Source organism: Syngnathus floridae, chromosome 1 (genome assembly GCF_059516105.1).
Source record: "Syngnathus floridae isolate MCC-2025c chromosome 1, RoL_Sflo_1.0, whole genome shotgun sequence".
NCBI lineage: Eukaryota > Metazoa > Chordata > Actinopteri > Syngnathiformes > Syngnathidae > Syngnathus > Syngnathus floridae.
The window spans coordinates 3,207,971-3,227,406 of NC_142413.1; the positions used below are offsets into that span (position 1 = coordinate 3,207,971).

The 19,436-nt window shown below is 41.6% G+C and overlaps 2 protein-coding genes and 1 long non-coding RNA gene across 11 annotated transcripts in view; 1 reads left to right on the forward strand and 2 right to left on the reverse strand.

Moving 5' to 3' along the window:
* LOC148403370 (uncharacterized) overlaps positions 1-1,205 on the reverse strand; it is a 47,998-nt gene extending 46,793 nt beyond the window's left edge. For 3 of the 8 annotated variants that reach the window (XR_015862218.1, XR_015862219.1, XR_015862217.1), the window contains exons 1-2: positions 1,077-1,205; positions 879-972 (exon numbers count right to left, since the gene is read on the reverse strand). This is a non-coding gene — a long non-coding RNA (uncharacterized LOC148403370). The remainder of the gene's footprint in view (positions 1-878; positions 973-1,076) is intronic. The other 5 variants (XR_015862223.1, XR_015862216.1, XR_015862227.1 and 2 more) reach the window with 3 other exon arrangements.
* A 1,011-nt stretch (positions 1,206-2,216) lies between these two features.
* LOC148403373 (uncharacterized) lies at positions 2,217-9,239 on the forward strand. The gene is made up of 3 exons (XM_088379428.1): positions 2,217-2,475; positions 5,845-5,897; positions 7,492-9,239. Exons 2-3 carry the CDS (start codon positions 5,866-5,868, stop codon positions 8,231-8,233), a joined length of 774 nt encoding a protein of 257 aa, XP_088235554.1. The 5' UTR covers positions 2,217-2,475; positions 5,845-5,865; the 3' UTR covers positions 8,234-9,239.
* A 941-nt stretch (positions 9,240-10,180) lies between these two features.
* Positions 10,181-17,823, reverse strand: rell1 (RELT like 1). Of its 2 annotated transcripts, XR_015859143.1 has the most exons (9): positions 17,658-17,823; positions 16,170-16,400; positions 13,643-13,714; positions 12,950-13,004; positions 12,007-12,252; positions 11,801-11,927; positions 11,526-11,626; positions 11,243-11,287; positions 10,181-11,145 (listed from the first exon to the last, which is right to left on the reverse strand). XR_015859143.1 is itself a non-coding variant. In XM_088379411.1 (8 exons), exons 1-7 carry the CDS (start codon positions 17,680-17,682, stop codon positions 11,255-11,257), a joined length of 789 nt encoding a protein of 262 aa, XP_088235537.1. In that variant the 5' UTR covers positions 17,683-17,823; the 3' UTR covers positions 10,181-11,145; positions 11,243-11,254. The 2 variants fall into 2 exon arrangements, 1 of the variants encoding a protein (XP_088235537.1); XM_088379411.1 differs by lacking the exon at positions 11,526-11,626.
* Between the last annotated feature and the right edge of the window lie 1,613 nt (positions 17,824-19,436).

A 19,436-nucleotide genomic window follows, 5' to 3' on the forward strand; every position in this document is an offset into this window, starting at 1 on the left:
TGCGGTGTCACTCTAAGCCAATCTATCCGTGTGGATCCTGTCTCCACGGCAACATGGTGTCCACAGGCTTGGCCACGCCCGTTTGCATGATGGTGAGATCACGTCTGTTGGAGGTGCCTGCCTGTCCTCACGACACAGCCGTGCAACCGTCCTTGTTTGCCCAGCGTCAGGTCACGCTTTGTTTCCAACACCGAGTACAGTGCGAAAATGCCTCTTTATCTGCTCCGACCCAAAATAACCTGGTCATTGTCAGATGTGTTTACCCTGTGAGCCAGATCTTGGGTTTTTCCATTCGGAAGGAACAGGGAAGCCTCTGACTCAACCGGTTTTACTCCCCCCCTCCCATCTGGACCCTCTGGCTGCTACAGATAAAGCAGTCAAGAATACCTTACCTGGCTAAATATATCAACAAAAGCGGAATCGGAAAATATGCATAATGTCCACAATTACGTCAGCATAAAAAGTCTATGGGAGTACGACCGATAGCAATAAGCATATCATGACAAAATCAACATGAAAAGTATTGGAAATAAGAAACGCTCAAGGTCTATTTTTCACAGCATACACAAATCTCCACAAATCAATAGAATTACAATCATTACATGGATAAGGCATTGTCACCTACTTCTTGGCATCTGTAACATAAATATTTTTATTCTTTGGCTTTCGACTAACTATTAATTTGTCTTTTTAATTTACTGCTTTCAATGTTATAGTGGTTGTCCCATTATTTACAGCGTTTGTAAAATGCACTCTATAAGAAAGCTGCATTGCATTGTTTTGTAAATAAGAAAACCGGTTACAACAGTTTGATTTGCTTTGAAGCAACCCATTCAGTCTTTTTGGAAAACAAAATGTAAAAAAAATTAACGTCTTACCACTGTGAAGAATCTGTCATTTCTCTCCAGATGATGATCCTCATCCCTTCTGCATTGGATTTGTCTTGCGTCATTGCCCAAAAAGAAATGTTTACTTGTTTCACCAGCCAAAATACACAACATAAAATTACTGGGCGGGTTTTTACATAGATAACTAACGGGATGATTTTCATAGTTAGGAACTTGATAATAACTCACCGAATCTTTTGTCAAAACTTGAGAAGAAACAAATCCTCCATTCTGCGTTGATTTCAATTTCACGTGCTCACTTCCGGTAATAAAGGTAGGCCACGCTGATTGGCTGCTACACGCGTACCGTTTTAAAGATACAGTACACAAATAATCGCATAAGGAAAGGTGAATTGTAACCAATTGTTTTAACTATTTACAATTGTTTTGGTGATATTGATTATTTTGTGATATTGATTGAGTTGTTTTTAATAATGACTAGTAGTAAATAAAGTTGAAAGGTCAAATGACTCACTTAACTTCCAACACTCCCGTTGCTAATTTCCTCCTTAATGTTTTATTCCCAAAGTCCTAATAAGGATGCCATTGCTGTTCTACTCGCACTGCCACTGTTCAAGTCAATTAAAAATGCACAACCGCATTTAACAGCAGATGTTCATGCGGATGCAGAATTCCAATTTGGGCTGACATTTCTGTTCAGTGCGCATCAAAGACACCAAGGCCAAAAAGTGCATTTCAACACAATTCAAGATGACAACACTGAACAAATTATACACAGACGATAAGATCTATGTTCCTTTTGAGGACAACTCTGTGCATCTGTAAACATAGGAAACCAGTTTTTCAAACCCACATCTTCTGGGATGTCATTCGTCATTTGAGTGCAGCTAATACAAACACTCAGTGTAAGAAAATATTTGATCTTCAATAGACCTTTTGTTTTATTTATATAACGTACACTTATTGTAAAACTCACTATTCAGGACTTGTAACGCCGTCTTGAACTTGATATGAGCGTCACGGTTGCTTGAAAGGGTTAAAAATACAGTAAAGCCTCTTTTATGTATAATATTTTTCACAGTCCTGGTATATCGTATTTCTTTACTTTGAAAGTGTTATTACAGTTGGTGCTCTCCTTTTTTTTATATACTGTTTCAACAATATTTTTATGCTATTCACTGCCTTTTGTATTTAAATGTGTTTATCTTGTGACATTTAAAACCGTCAATATTTCAAAAAGAAAAAAAGTTTTGTCCAGTCATTGTAAAGTTAAAGTCAAAAACATTAGTTGAAAACGTGAGTTTGTTTAGCGGGTATTGCTCTTTTATTTTGTTAACAGGAAACTCGTGTGCGTTGCTTTGTCTAACTTGATAGTGGTCCACTAGACTCGTGTGTCATCCGCACTCTTCAGACTTGTGTCGGGGTTGGAGATATGGGACCGAGGATTCTCCGAGGTGGGGGCGACCCAAACAACTTCATCCGCGGGACGGTGGTGGCTTACCTCCAAACGAGTTGAGAGGAGTCATCGTTTTTATTTCAAAACAAACTAAAAAGCGAAAGAATCTAGATGTCAAGTGTGTTTTTGGATACCTAGGGCAAAGTGCCACACCTTCTCGTAGCGCAACAGGTAGGTGCGAAACTCCTCTTTGAAATAGAAAATGTCAGTAATACAAAATAAAAGAAAAAGAGCTTCTCATTTGGAATGACTTTCAAAATTAAAGACGTCTAAAAAGTATGGAAAAATCTGAAATGTGGTTTTAACTCACAGAAAGTTTCATCACGACCGTTTTAACAACAGTTTGATAAGTATTTATGATCTTTAAATTAATTCAATAATTGTATCCAAATGACTAAAACTGGACTTTAAATAATGCAATTGCTAATTTTTTCTTGGATATTACACCCATGTGAGTGTATATGTTGAATATAAAAAATGTACATTTTAAGAGAGAACGTGAGTATCTATAACATTGTTATTATGTCAATAATTCCCACCAGGCTGGTTAATGAGTGAAGGGAACTCATTAATCAGAGGGTTTGTTCGTTACCTGGGAAGAACCGTATGTGGCCTTGAGCTGTGTTTGCACATGTCGCTCATGTCAACATTCCAACCTGCATGGGCCTCGTCAGACCATCATGCACTGGCCAAAATGGCGGCGCTCATCTCCAGTCTCATGCTCCTGTTGTGGTCAACTCCACCCTGCGGGAGAGCTTGTTTGACCAAACAAGTTTTAGCGATTGGATGGATGCAAATTCTAGTATTTGCTCATGGCGGCATGACCTGCGGCAGGATATAAAAGCTGAGCTACCGAATGTGTTAGATGATTGTAAACAAAAGGTCGTTAAAAAAGCAGTCTGACAAGGCAAAAGTCAAAATAAAAATTCCAAAAGTTGTTTTAATTTATGCTTTACAAGACTCTGACAAGGCAAAAGTCAAAATAAAAATTCCAAAAGTGGTTTGTTTTAATTTGCTTTCCAAGTTTTAAGATAATCAAATGTATTAATTATACTCCAACTACTTCTAAAAAAGTCAAAAAATTCCAAAAGTGGTTTGTTTTAATTGATGTTTTCCAAGTTTTAAGCTAATCAAATGTATTAATTATACTCCAACGACTCCTAAAAAAAGTCCAAAAATCTCACATAACTTTATAATTTGTCAAAAAAATATTCCTCAAGTCAAGTACTTGAAAGGTAAAATATTTGTACCCACCACCGAGAATCAATTTCACGCTTTAGCAAGTCAAAATAAAAATGTGGTATTGTGTAATGAGTGTTGTTCGATCATGTGTACTTTTTCCAAGTACAGTGAGAGCTCGAGGGGGGGGTTGATCGTGGTCTGTGGGAGAAAACACAGCGGCGGCTGTGTTTGCGAAACGAGCCAGCCGCCGAGTCGCTGTCGATAAGCGTGGGCCGTCGGCTAATTGAGCGGTTTCATCACGCCGCAGCCCGAGGCCTTGTTTTCGGTAGAAGGCTGTTCGCACTCAGCACAAGGCAGTAACATGATTTCAAGACAGAGCGTCTTCTCAAAGTACTACATCAGCACTCCCAGGGGCCCTCTGGTTGTGACATGGGACCCGGTGTTGCGTCATTGTTCTAAAGCAAGCAAGCAAATGGACCGGTTATGTTGCTATGTTCTTGCTGGTGTGGCTAAATATCCCTTGCTTAAAGGGTTATATATAACAACGTGACTATTTATGCTAACCTGTCAATAGCTTGTTTTCTATTGTATGTTAGCATTAAGCTAGTGGCAGCGTTGCTTATGTAGAATTTCTTTAAATACACTGTAAAAGTCTTCGGTTCTGGTCACTACCACTCAGCTGGTCACTCCCATTTTAAGTTTAATGTATAACTAACACATAAAACAAGAGGATTAAACATTACACATCATTTCTACTAACTTAATGCTAACACCTAAAGTTAAATGCCATAGACAAGCTAATGGAAATTAGCATTGAAGATACAATCATTCCAAACCTTCAAACAAATACTAATTAAATACAGGGAACAGCAGCTAACAATACTCACAAGTGAAAGTGAAAAGTCAATAAAGCAAGATTAGGTTAGAGTTCTCAACATGGCAGTTGGATGATGAAAGCTCAGGAGGTGATAAGAAGCCTTATCAAAGTCTCGCTTTTAACAACGTGGAATTATTATTTGCGGAAAAAACACCACAGAGAGTGAGATGGAGGTCCGACCAGTTTGTCCACTTTCCCAACGCCGCGCCCACAGCAACACCATCTCCCCCGAACTGAGAAATGACAGCTTACTATCTACTGGCCACGCCATGCCTCAGATATAAGATAACCATCTATCTGATGATATAATACAATACAATTCATCTTTATTTATATAGCGCTTTCACAACAGCTTCCACATCTCTAGACTGATATCGATATTGTCTTTCAAAACAGAAGGTCATACTCGCTAAGCAGGATTTTTTTTTTTTTTTTTTTTTAAATGGTGGCCTGCATTAAGTTTAGTGTCTTAACATCAAACAGGCCCTCATGTCTTTCTTTACATACGAAACCCAATTTGAAAAGTTTCCGCTGGATTTAAAATCCAGTCCACGTCGAGCCCGCAACGATTTCGCATTTATCGCACCTTTTTCTCCGCAGATGAGATGTTTCAATTTCCTGTGAGGGAATGCCTCACTGCTGAAATATGGCTGCCTTTTAGTAATCTTCCCAACATCTTTCCCATCATAAAAATGCGAGAAGGGTATCTGATGTATTCAATGGAGCCGGAAACAAGGATGGAAATTCAAATAAGAAACAGCAGATAGCTGAAGGAATGAATGATTGTGCTCACCGAAACGATCATCTCACGATTATTGTGGATGCTCGGCTAACAATTGCATAAAATGTACTCGTCGACTTGTCCACGGTAGACTTAATTATAGTAAATATAAATGATGTCATCAAATAACCAAGGTTTACAAAATATTGTTCAACACGAATTTAAGATTTTTTTTTTTTGGGAAGACTTTACACTTTGTCGAGGACTGCGTCAGCAGCATTTTGGCTCAGAGGAGTGTTAAGATAACACCTTGTCAAGTCTGCCCTGCGGTACCTGGACTTTCCCGCGCTGACCCGTAAGACGAATGACCTCAACTCACGGGCATTTTTTGCCTTGCAAATCTGACCTGGCATCCATTCTAATGCAAAACAACCCTCTCGATTAGAGCGTCTTGGGATTTGTCCTCACTCTGAATGTTCTAGGCAATAAATTAAGTGGAGGGAGATACAGTAGTTGACATATATACGAAATTAATTTATTCTATGAGTATTGTTAAATCATTTGTATTCAAAAATCAGTAATATTATTAATGCTAATCGTTAGCATGTAGTCTATGTGTCTTGTTTTTTGGGATTCATGTCAGCACAGAAAGACAAAAGGCTTGATGGCCATATAGAAAGCAAAAATAACTAAGGATTGAGTGTTTTTCTTTTTTTTTTTTTTACTTCTGCTGATTTTAATGAGATTTGTTCCTCTGCAGCTCTATCTCTCAGCTGGCCAAATGGGGTGTCGATGCTGCCGGATGATGAAAAGGTGAGAAGAAGTTTGCCGGTTGGCAGGTGTCTGTCTGCAATGAGAGCGCTAGGAGATCTATTTTAATTGAAACTAGATGTCAAACTGGTCATCATCATTCGTCGTTTCATCCCGTTTCAGTAGCAAGGCTCCCATAATGATATGCAGGTGAATGAGTAAGAAGACTGAGGACTTGAGGCATCAAGGCCGAGTGGACAGGATAAGGAAAATTACAGATATGCCAAGGGTTATATGCAAATGAGGGGTGAAGAATAAATTGTTTCTTTTGACGTCTGAGAGTAATCACGGCCCTGACTAAGCCAAGCATAGTGTAAAATAAATCAACTTGGAATCCTGGGGCTGCCAATACAATGAAAACAGCAGGGGCCCCAAACTTGAACCCTGCGGAGCACCATTCGACAGTGGGGCAACCAAGGCTAACATAAAAATTCCTGCCTTCCAAATAGGATCCAAAACCACTTTAGAGTGCTACCACTGATGCCCACCTGGGGCTGCAGATGAGCCAAAACAATATTTCGTAAGAAATGCTGCTGCCAGTTACAACAAAAAAGCAGAAAGCAACCCAGATAAAATCAGCATTTACAAAATGAATTCACAGAAAATAGTCATAATCAAATATAAATACTACTGTTCAATTACGACAATATTTCCTAAGTCGAAAAAAAATTCGGCAAGCCTTGAGTTTGCCTCAAAGACTAAAAAATTCAGATTTTGATTGGAAACCAACCAAAGTGCACAATATGTCTTTGTGTCTCCCTTTTTTTTTTTTTTTTTTTTTTTAAACGTCCTTGAGCCTCCAACTTTTTTTATGCTCATCACCTTGGTACGAGAGGAGAGGTAAACATTAATTTTCTCAAGCTTTACTGGGAGCTTTGTAAAGAGAAGCTTTCAGGGTGAGTGAGCAAGTGAGGTCCAGAGAGGAAACCTTCGCCGTGTCGTACCAGGAAGGAGAAAAAAAAAAAAAGCCCGTTCTTGTAATAATTAGGAGCATGATGATGAATTGTGGATGAGAAAACCTCAAAAAAGAAGAGAGTAACAAAGAGGGCGTATATTAGCATGGAAAAGGACACCTGGAGAGGTGCAAGGTGGACAAGCACAGCTTGCAAGCTGGAGGAGAAAATAAACATGAGGAAAAGGAGATTGGTGTGAAAAAAAAAACAACGTGACAGGCAACGTCCAACAGTCTGTAGAAAATAAATCCATCCCTCTGCCAAAAATACAAAGACACTCAGTGGCAGGCTGAAAAATCACCACTGTCTTGTCACAATTATAGAAAGCATCCAAACAATACAAAACCGCAATATAACAACACACAACTGTGCCAAGCAATTCATTTGAAGCCATTCTGAATCAATATTTATCATTAATAACATGAGAAAAAGCTTCAGGACCACATTTCCTGTTTCGCTTGTCCTGTTCCGAGTCACGGGGAACTGGAGCCTAACCCAAGCTGATTGCACCCTGGACTGATTTAGATTTTAGAGACATAGCTGAGGAAAAAAAAGCCAGGAAATGAAGAGTAATATTAATAAGAATTATATCTATCATCAACCCAAAGCACCTCCATTTAATTCTGCTGATGTTTTTTTCCCAGTTACATCTCCGATCCATCGTCGGCGGTGGACGTGAGGAAGACAGACTCCCTCTACCGAACGCACAACCTCCCAGATGGGGCCCTCAGGGGCCGCTCTCAAGGAGCCCACCACTCGGAGAAGGAGGGCTTCCACAACCTGGCCTACAGCATCTCCAGCGACAGCAACCTCAGACTGGAGGTGGACAACAACCACGTCAACCACAGGCTCCACGCCGTGCCGTCGCCCAGCAACCAGCCGCACCAACGGGCCAGCGCTCCCCCAGTGGAGGGCGGACTCTATATCATCCAACCGGACGCTCTGGGGCCACAATGGGTGATCCAGGATAAACACCAAAGTCAGGTGCCGGTGTACCCCACCTTTCAGGCCTATGACAACCAGAGGGTCTTTGGCGGGGTGAGATCTTGGGACAGCCCCGTCACCCAGTGCGTGACCACCAACGAGGACGAGGTGGACGAAGGCGTCGGGGGGACACCCGAGTACCCCTGCGACACCGGGGACGAGGAGAGCGTCTTTTCGGTGGACATCCAGACCAGCACCGCCAGCCTGTGGTCGGCCGACACCAGAAACGAGCGAAGATCCAAGGCGGCCGACGTGTCCACGGTTGAGAGCGGCATCGTTGTGACAAAGAGCGAGGACGAAGAGGAAGAGGGCCGAAACGAGGCGGGGAGCGTCACGGACTCCATGGTGGCAGAGGCGCTCGCCGCCCTGGAGGCCGCCACGGCCGGGGAGGATGAGGAATGACTTGCAAAACCGTTTACAAGGTGGACAAAGGTTTGAAGCCGAAGAGACAGCTGGAAATGTTTCAGTACTCGGCCATCCTCGCAAAATGCATGGAGTCAGCGTTTTCTCATCATATCAGAATTTCCACATTTCCCTTCCTCTCGTCATCACTTTTATTTATACTGTATATATGTGAGAGGAAAAGCACAAATACGTCCATATTTCTTCATTTCCTTCTGGCTTGTGACATCAGCTCATGCTTGATGATGAGCAGGTTGAGGCCGGAACTTTGCAAGATCTGATCTAATCTTGTCCGCCATCTCGTCAAGGCTCATTTACGAGTGCTCAGTAGGATACCTGAAAAAACTGCAGTTGTTTTGTTTGCTCATGTCTCTGCTGCCAAATAAGGTTGCTAAACTGTGAGCGTTCCATTCTATAACTTATCAAACTGTGTCCAATGGACCTTCACTTTGTGTTTTTTTTAATGGACCACACAAATGTTTGTTGACTCTCTCCAGCTTCACCGTGGGACCGGCTGCTTGCCGCCGCGGCCGCTAATGAGTACCTTTGGGCTCTCACGCTAACACTTGTGTCACATTCCAACTGCACATTTTAAGGAAAAATGCAAGCAGAGTCAGAATCTTGAATAGAATTCCACTTATTGTTTGCTCTCAGTATCCATTTTTGACATACCAGCGAGGTTCCGTCATGGAGATAACGGTGCTACGGAAAGATCTGCAACCAGTCAGAATTTGTAACGTCGACATCAAAATGAAAATATTAAGAATATATACGTCACAGTAAACAAGGGTTCATTGTAATTTGTCGCAAATGTTTGAAGGGCAGTGCAAAATCTGCTAGCAAGATTTGAATGTAGCCTTACTTTAATACTAAGCTAGCATTAGCACTGCGAACAAGCGGATGTTAGCCATGGCTGCTAGCAGATGGTCAAAATGGATTGTGTATTTGAAATGTTATATTTTGGCAAAGTACAACCAATAAAAAATATAAACAAGTGATAAACATACTTTTAAGTAGAAATTTTGCTAATTTTTTAATGCTTCTGAATCCGCCAGCTTCTGTTTGCTAGCCTTATGTCCTGTTAGCAAACAAGGGATGGCCTTTTTCTTTTCCCTGAGGGGGAATGCTTAAGCTAACAGGTCAGGTTGCATGTTTTAACAATTGGTCAGTCGTGTGACTGGTTGTTTTTCCCTCAGTGTTGGTTTCTTGTAAATCAAAAAAGAAGTACAAGAAGTTAATTCTGACAATTTTAACAAATTGACAGGTCGCAGATATTTCCACAACAGCAGCACCACTTTCTGCAAGTTAACCATGGACATTAGACATGCTCCCCGAGGTGTGTAGGCCTGCCTAATCTGTTTGTTTTTCTCAAGGCTTTGTTGCCGTTAATGATGTCACCCTTAATTGTAGCACACACACATTTCCATGTCTCCGAGGAGGAAAAGGAAAAACACGGTGGCAAGAAAAAAAAGCTGTCCTTGCTGTCCCAAGTTAAATATTACATTCATTTCAGTGGAAATTGCATTTAGCCGTGTTGCTCAAGCCAGAGGCGAGATCTTTGTGTTCACGGCCGTTAAACATTGACCAGGCTTCCCCGCTGTCACCATGGTGCCTTGAATAATTGAACACCGGAGAGACAAGTGCATATAAATGTTCCATTTTCCACAAAAATATTGTTGAAACTTTTTGGATGATACTCGGCAAAAAAAAAAGCTCAAGTCAACACACTTATGTGCACAACCAGGAGTCAATATTTGCACTAGTGACTGCCTGCCTGCCTGCCTGGCCCTTTTGCGACCTTGCGTGTTTGGGGAAGGGAACTTTGCTTAAAGCTCACAGCTACGGGCAGGGTGACGTAGTTTTGTGTGATACTCAGGTCTACCCCGCCCCCCCATCCAAACCGCCCTCAAAGTCCTGTCTCGTCAATCTTATTGTGACACACTTAACGAGAGTGTACATTCGTCTTTATTTCCATCTTTTTTTGTCATTAAATTAAAAAAACACAGCAGAAATAATAAAATATATGTCATACATCCAAAAACTGATGTGATAATACTTATGCTGTAAACAAATATATATATATTTAAAAAATAATAGCCTTTAAAAGGTGAATAACCCCTAAAGAATGAGAGCTCGACACTTATGATGTCGACGCTCTCTTGCTTTGGTATCTCTTCAGACCAGCAACCAGCATCCAAAACTTGGCTCAATCTTACATAAGTAAAACCCAAGTCGGGAGGAAAAAAAAAATAGAACGGACTGAATGGGCTGATTTTCAGCACAGAAATGTCCCAACACAAAAATAAACCCTTCACGCCCATGAGTAGGACGCTTCGCTCCTACTCATGATAATAATCATAATAGAAGCTTAAAAAAAGAGAAAAACAAAACAAGGAGCATCATTAGTATGCCTCGGAAAAAAGTTAGAAATGAAATGAGTTACGACAGTAAAAATGGAGCCTTTCCTCCGTCTGACTTAACATTTTTAAAAATATTTCACTGGCACATAGAAGCGATTCTTTACACGTTTGCAATACTCGATATATTTCTAGCTGGAGCACGATATGACGCTTCAATTACGACGACCAACTTCCTGAGGCCACGGCATGATCGTATCCTTACTTCCTGTCTCCGTCCGACTCCTCGTACCGATTGACCGAGTCTTATTAAATCGAGTGGATGTTGGCACGCACGTTTGCTTCCTGCCTTTTGACGTGTGGATATTAAATGAGAAAGGAACACTTGCGTTCTCCTCCGTAGCTGGTAAATAAGAGGTTTGTGTGACTGCACGTCTCTGGTCCCGTTGGGGAAGGATGCGTGGGGGCGTGAGGGGGTGCGCACACACTTGATATTGCTCTTATGTGTCGACGTTTGCGTCGGGAGGCTTAAGAAGCGTCTTCTCTTGGAAGAGGCTGGAAAGGGCGATAAAATATATATATATAATGTAATATAAATATAATATAAACTGGAAAGCTAAGGGGATGCAGTTTTTGGGTATTTCATAATTACCTGGATTTTTCCTCATTTCTCCTTGTCCAAGTTGACTTTCTCCTCCTGATTTAACACAAAAGCGGAAAGATGCAAATGAAAAAAAGAAAAAAAAAAGGTTAAGGGGAAGGGAAGGCAGCGAGAAATTCTACGAAAGATCTGAGTTGATTTCTAAGTGTGCAGTGGGTAATTGTCTTATCTCACTTAATCGATGCAAAAAAAATGATTTACTTCCTTCAAATTATTTCCTGGTTATTTTTAGATGCTTTTTTCGTTCAATTTGTTTTCCAAGAAATGTTTTCACCCAAATTTTCTCCCAGCTCTGACAAAAATGTGCGACTCGGCCTTTCATTCCTTTGGATTGTCATTATTTCCCAAGGGATGGCTTGGTTTTAGTCAGGCTTTCTGGAATGGAGCAATAAAAAAAATTAAAATCAGGTTCAATAATCTATCGTCTGTCAATGTCACAAAATAATTTGACAGCACAATTAAATATTTGTGTAAATATCTTTTGTGATTTTTTTGTTTGGTTGTTGATTTTTCTAATTCAGAAATAGTAAACAATTCACCGACACCAACCTCTTGGGACTCGGACACTGTCCGGGTATTTGACACAGCATCCTCGGATGGAACGCTCCCGTTGGAATCCGCTGAGAACATAATCCGCCGTTCCCTGGTAGGTTTCTCACACTTTGTCACACGGAACCTGAACAGAAAAACAAACACGGTCGAGATCACGACGGCAAATCCCGAAGGTCGAGTGAATTTGAGCGAATGGCGCCCACCTGCCCACGGACAGCACCGTGACTTCGCCGTGGCTGCGGCGTGGCTCCGCCTTGCGGGCTGCCGGCTTGCTCATGAGCGGCCACTTTTTCTGGCTGCAGCGCGTGCAGATATTCTTGTGTCCGCCTAAACCGCCGATCGTGTGCAGGTGGTTGCAGGTGTGCTTAGCGGCCGCAGGGGGCGCTCCGGGCGAAATGGGGGTCGTGGGAGGCGAGGGCGTGAAGGGGGAGGTGGGGGTGACGGGTGCGCTGTGGAAGGAAAAAGAAAATTGGGCTTTGGTTTTTATTCACACGTTATTCTGCACCGAGAAACCTCTCATCGTGTTTTGGCGAATCAAATTGTGATTAACTTTCCGCATTCCAAAATTCTGACTATCTGTTCACAAGGGTGTACCACAGGGCTCTGTGTTAGGTCCACCTTCGTTTTTATATTTATCTGAATAATCTGGGTCAAAATTTGCAAAATACCTATGTGGTCATTAGAAACACACTGAATGAGCTGACGCTAAAAAATTCCATTCTTTCCACTACTTTGCAAATTGAACTCCTCCTACATTTCTTAACCCAATAACAATCCCACAGCCTTTCAGTTCTGCTTTAGATCTTCAGCATTAACACACAAGTTGTACAGTATTTGCATTTTCTAGGTTAGCTAAAACGCTGTTGCAAGTGATGTGGCGTGATCAGGGAGCTTGAGCATGCTACATTTTGAGAAATTAGGTCACTATCAAAACATGAAACAAAAAGAGGGGTAGCGGTGGGGCGGTAAGGATCCCCTACCCCACCCTACTCTCACCCCCACAGCTGCTTGCTCTCAATAAGATCTGTGCAAGGAAAAAAAAAAAAGCCCTGACAGGCTCATCAGGCTTCCTAGCAGGGTTAGGCTGCCATCTTGTGGTCATACTCAACACAGCAAGACGATGACCTTAATTAAAATAACGCTTACCCATCAGAATCAATGCTGTTGTCATGAATCATGGCTTTGAGGGCATCCGAGTTGGCTGAAACAGGAAAAAGAATGTGCATTTATCAACAAAAAACTAAAATGATGGCAATCATTTTCCACCACCAGATCATCTGAACACACAAATGGGCTGAGTGCCGCATGTTTTTGTTTTGTCCAAAAACTCAACTTCAAATTCACATCACACATTTTAAGAGTCAAGCAATGTTTGAATATTTGTAAACATCTGAAATGCCATTAAAGAGTTCAGGGGAAATCGCAGTAGGTGGTATGTTTAAGTTTCAAATGATTAATAATGCCGATTATAATCATTTCAGTGGAGGAGTAAGCAGACGACACGTCACCAATCTACACAAACGCCCAAAGACGTCTGAGGTGCCACCTTATCAGTCTGCAGCACTCTCTTATCGCCCCGCAGCACGACGGCCTTCAGTAGAACGTGAGGCCTATTCGAACCATTTACTTTCCGACATCGTTTCGGGACTGCGGTGCGCCGCTATTGGCCCCCGAGATCGAATAAAAGGTGGAAACGTTGAACTGCACGATCAATAAACGGCCCGTCGGGAAGCGGCGGGATATTAACTGTCAACGCTGGTGTTTTTTTAATTACAAACCTGCACGGGCACTCGTGCAATCATCTTCAAATATAAAAAAAAGGGACATCGTGAGACATACCTTCATTTTTCATGATGAAGTGGACGATCTGTCCCACCGTGTCATTGTTGTCACTGAGGGTGTCGTTGAACTCTGCGAGCAGGAAAAAAACAAAGATGAATTTGAAATCAGAAAAACCTTTTGAGTGGGGGAAAAAAAAACATTTGGGCATTTATTGTGAGGGAGAGAAATGGCAACACTTTGGAAGATGGACAAGCTTAGCTATTTAACACGAGAACAGAGCATTTAAAGTTATTTTATAGTCGATTCTGTCTGAAATAGAGGATCGAAGTTTTGTTCCTCGAGGGCCCACGGCGCTATAATAAAAAAAAAAAAATAACACAAGGTTGCTTTATATAGTCCCCTCCAGAAGTATTAGAACAGCAAGATCGGGGTTTTTTTTGTTTTTCTTTTATACCGATGACAAATCAAAAGGTAAATATCAAACAAAAATGTAATTCAAGCTTTTATTTGATGACGTCACCATGAATGCTGTCTACAAAGCCATTTTTTCCTGACAATTTACAGAAAAAAAATCTAAACTAATCCTAAGAACCTTTCATGCAACAAAATAATGAAATACACTTATTCATTAATTTAATAATGTATGCTCCAAAAATTTGGCTCACTTGAAGAGTGGGTGGCTTAAAAAAAAAAAAAAAAAAAACGAGGCTTTGTCATGAGTTGTTAAACACATCCAAACGTGAATCCCATGAAATGAAAGCTGGAATTCTGAACTTTTGTGTGACATTCATGTTTTCATCAGAAACCCAAACGTCTTCAGGATACAACAACGAATTGACTTTGTTGTTCCAATACTTTTGTCTGTAAGCTATTTGAACTATCCCATTCCCTCTCATCATGACTTAATTGTCATCATTTGTTGGCTAGCCTGTTCCTCGCTTCCTGCTCACCAAATACCGCAAACACTCGGTGCAGGCGAGAAAAGAAATCCTACGGAATGCAGAGGCCAAAATCTCACGCGGCCTTGCGATATGCGAGGCGTTCTCACGTTGTCGCCGTCCGCATGAAAAGTGGGAATGAATGAGAGCTGATTGTTGAGTTTCACATGAGAGGGGTCCGTGTGAACCGCTGTGGGGGAGCGGTGATATTCCAGGAAGTTGCACAAAGTGAGGAAAGGCCTGCGACAGCGCAGCGTAAACATGAAGAATCACGTCTGCGCGAAGACGTTTGACTTTGAAAACGATTACAGGAAGGAGGAACCAGAAAGGCTTCAACTCGGTCGCTCCCATGACCTTGCGGTCGCCATGGTGACGAGAGTACACATGAGCCGCAGCTGTCACGCAGTGAGGGAGCCAATGGAAATTAAAAGTAGCTCTGCCGTGATAATTCCATGAACTTAATCAGCGTCATGAATGCACAAGCCTTGTAAGATGACACGAGTCAAAACCAGCCGAGTCGGATGACACGAGTCAAATATGTGACAATCGGTATGAGACACAATCACACACCACCAAAAGTATAGGCAGCTTTTTAAAAAAAAAAAAAAAAATCTGATCCAATTAAACACATACGAGTAGTTTTTGCTAAACGGTGCTAGCAAGCTACGGGGACACATTTTGCTAACAAAAGTTGAGTTAACGCAAGCTCACGCCTTATATAAAGAGGACGTCAAATCAAAAGTGTTCTTTACACGTTCTAATAGCCTCCGCTAGAATACATCATATATTAATCAATATAAATATTGCCTTTGTGGAATATGAATTAAGCAAATAGTCATCTAACAGGCGGCCATTTTGCCACTTGCTGTCAAATGAAAATGACAGTTGCTTAGGGCTCTTAGGTAGCAACCAATCACGGCTCACCTGTTTTCTGAGTTTGGTCATGTGACATCAGTAAAATTGAGAAGTGATTGATCGTCACCTTGAGCCGCTGTGATCTCATTGGAATCAAGTGGCAAAATGGCTACTGAGATGGATTCTTGTGCCAGATTTTTCATTACCCCCCCATTGTGCAAAGTTACCAAAACAGGTAATGAATATAAATGGCTGTAAAAAATAATTTCATCCAAACAGAATTGACTTAATCAAATGGAATGAAGTCGTCTTTGTCACACTGCATCGCTTTGATTGCCATTGTGTTGCTTTTTTTTTGGCATGTCCGCCTTGGCTACCTGGGACGGTATGAGGCGGATATAATGAGACATTTCCACTCCTCTTAACTCATCAGTACAGCACTTATATTAGTCGCTCTTCACAGAGGATAAAGAATAGATGAGTGTTTTTACGCCGTCATGTACATGTATGCTTAATCTGTTGGGTTGTATCACGACAACTCAGATGCTAATTAGCATAAAGTAGTGGACCGAAAATTGGTCGTTTACAATAGACGAGGAATCATTTGCTTTTATTTTATGTTTAGATTGATAGTAACTGGGAATTTGATTAATCAGCTTGAAGCTGGTTTTCCAAAGGCTTGCAGTGCAGCCGATTGTGAAATGAATTGATTTCATCATCACTGTACTTTTTGTCATTCCGACACTCGTAATTAAAACAGTTACTTGGAATTCGTAAGTCCGTTTCCTCACCTCCGCCCAGTTCTGGATCTTTTTCCTCATCTTCACACGCCTGCTCCGCTTCATCTTCATCCGGCGCCTCTGTGGTGGTGCAGCGGTAGCCCTTCCTCTTCAGCACGTGGCAGATGATCACCCCCAGCAGCCCCAGCAGGAAGAAGACGGGCACCAGCACGAAGGCTGTGTAATCAGTGTTGCTCCCCCGGTCGGCTTCGTTAACTTTTCCGCTAATTGTGCTCTGGCTAGCTGGAGGACAAATGGAAAGATGGATGGAGAGTAATGTGAGCCGGAGACCGGTGAAATGTGCGAGTGGCACAATTTGGAGGTCAACGGCACAGAGGAGCAGATGAAAATTACATCAAAGGGTGCACACGGTGGATAGGAAAAGTCTACACACCCCTGTTGAAATTTTTTTTTTTTTTTCCCCTAAGATTAACAGCGGCTGGTATGGGCAGTCTCTGTTAGCACCTGATACCTTAAAATAACTCGCTCATTCCTACTGCTTACATAAATGACATTCTACTTCCTAACCTGTTTGTCTCACCAATAATTAATATTCCTTCCGTGCTAGTTAACTTGAGTTTTTAGGACAAGTGTAAACGTTTAAAACATGATATTAATTTCATGTCTTGAATTTTTGTCCTGCCCGAAAATTTGGTGGCTATTTTAAGTCAAACTGGTTAACCAATCAGAGAAGGGGATTCCCAAAACATCAAGAAGAATGTTTTGAAATTATAAAGCTGTACTGTTTAACTCTAATTTGAAGGTGTTTACTGACATACGAAATAAAAAGTCATCCATGCGAGATCAGATTTGCATGTTTTCGGAAACTTGTCCTGCTGCTGTATGCGGCCTTTTGTCTGCTTGCACACTCAAGTCACACGTGTTGCATTTGCATGAACTTTACTCAGATTAACACAATAGTTTGCATCGTGGCCTTCCCGTGAGCACTATGTGTCATCAGTTAGTGTGGCTGAATCAGACTGGCCATGCTTTAAACCGTCAAGAGATGCTGATATTCTTATCAACAACCAACACAGGAGTGAGGACAATAATCTAGAAGTTGCTCTTTAGGGGGTCTTGTTTTTCCAAACAAGACCTTCATCATTGAGACTGTCAAACACTTTACAGGAGTTCCGACAGGACCTTCATCTTCTAAGACAACATAAAGACTTTGATAGCTCTACAGCTAATTCCGTTAAGAAACTCACACAAGGATCCAAGCACCACTTGCAGTGTCAGGGATTTATCACCAACAGCTTCCCTTTTATTTGTCTGAAGAAATATTCAGTGTTATAAGGCTAGATTTAAAGCATGTCAATCTGCACAGCGCAGTTGATTCAGTAACCTTGATCTTGTCCTCTAAAAAAAAAAAAACTTAGTAATAAACGCGCAAGAAGAACTTTCTCAACAGGGTCATCCCTACGTCACCTTTTCGGGCAGCGGAGAAACATAGCTAACAACACGCATACCGAGGAACAATCCGTAAAATTGGACACCTACCCGTGACCGCCACTGGGTCGTCCATGGGTGGAAGCGGCAACGTGGACAGCAGCTGGCCGGGATGCTGGTGATGTTTCTAGCAGCCTATCTTTGACGCTCCGCGGTCACACACGCACAACCAGCCTAGCTTGAGGAGGGACTTTTTTTTTTTTTTTTAACCAAATATCAACGTACTTCCTGATTCCTGAACAGCGGACACGCCCTGCTCTTAAAGTGACACGCACATTTTTGGCAGCCTGCAACGTCGACCTTGCACGATATTTGCACATCACGACTTCTTGTCAGGAATGGCATATGGCTCTAAAATAGTTTTTTTTTGTTGTAGTTGTTTATATATGTATGTCTCCCAACTTTCACAGCTCTCGAGCAAACATAGAACCTGGAATGCCACGTAGCAAATCGGTAGGGGACATTGTGGAGCTATTTTTAGAATAAATAAATAAATAATTTCTTTTAAAGATAAATAAATAAATACATACATAAAGAAATAAATATAATTTTAAAGGGAAAAAGCATACTTTCATTCCTTAGGCAGACATCACGATTACTTACTAACCAGCAGGTGGCGCCAGATGTGTATTCTGCAATGTATTCTGCCAAATACACAGCAACGCAAGCATAAGGGATTAACACTATTAATATTATCAAACAAAATAACGCATCTTTACCACTTAAGTATTTATGACGGCCATGTGAGGAAACTTTTTTTAATTAGAACCAGTAAAAATGGGATTAAATCATTATAAATTCAAATATAGGCGTGTAAAGACATTAGATGTTATGGTGGCGTGGTGTAATTGTACATGAGATCCCAATTTATTCACTGACGTGGCTGCAAGTGCCCTACATCTGTTCTGTTTACAGCCACGGAGCAACAACACCGCCTGCAACGTGCTTGTGAACTAGGGGCGTGGGACATTGACGTCAGTGCACGTTGAAATGTGCCTGCACTGCCCGTAAAACCACCAATAAACGGGCTGTGGAAAAAATCCGTGATATCTGGACAGCATTTACATCATGAATAGGCAAACAGTAAGATTGCAGTTCTTTAACAAGAAGGGGAAAAAGATCAAGAAAAGACAATGTTGTGAATAAAACGAAGGACAAGCCCCTTGTGTCATTTATTTGGGCATCTCATTTTGGGTATTACGGTAAAGCAAAATCCCCATGGTGCCGCCCTCTCACGTTGAAATGTGTCTGCACAGTCCGTAAGACCGCCAATAAACGCGCTGTGGAATTCGCCCGTGATATCTGTAGAGTATATGCATCATGAATAGGCAAACAGTATTACTTGCAGTTATTTAACGAGAAGGGAAAAAAGATCAAGAAATGACACTGTTGTGAATAAAACGAAAGACAAGCCCCTTGTATCATTTGTTTGGGAATCTCATTTTGAGTATTACGGTAAAGCAAAATCCCCATGGTGCCGCCCTCTCACGTTGAAACGTGTCTGCACTGTCCGTAAAACCGCCAATAAATGCGCTCTGGAATTCGCCCGTGATATCTGTACAGTATGTACATCACGAATAGGCAAACAGTGGAATGTATTACTTGCAGTTCTTTAACAAGACGGGAGAAAAGATCAAGAAATGACACTGTTGTGAAAAAACGAAGTGTGAAAAGCCCTTCGTGTCATTTTTTGGGGGCATCTCATTGTGGGTATTACGGTAAACCGAGGACCCCATGATGCCGCCCTCTCACGTTTTTGCACTGTTGGTAAATGAACTCGGGAGCACTCAGCTAGCAACGTGACTGGCGAGCCCCGTGCTACGAGCCCCG

Excerpts from the sequence above, each read along its gene's own strand:
- LOC148403373 (XM_088379428.1), top strand. The coding sequence starts at position 5,866 with ATGGGGTGTCGATGCTGCCGGATGATGAAAAG. Across the intron at positions 5,898-7,491 it reads TGCTGCCGGATGATGAAAAG|TTACATCTCCGATCCATCGT; the intron begins GTGAGAAGAAGT and ends TTTTTTTCCCAG.
- rell1 (XM_088379411.1), bottom strand. The coding sequence starts at position 17,682 with ATGGACGACCCAGTGGCGGTCACGG. Across the intron at positions 16,401-17,657 it reads CGACCCAGTGGCGGTCACGG|CTAGCCAGAGCACAATTAGC; the intron begins GTAGGTGTCCAA and ends TTTGTCCTCCAG. Across the intron at positions 11,928-12,006 it reads ACGGTGCTGTCCGTGGGCAG|GTTCCGTGTGACAAAGTGTG; the intron begins GTGGGCGCCATT and ends TTTTCTGTTCAG.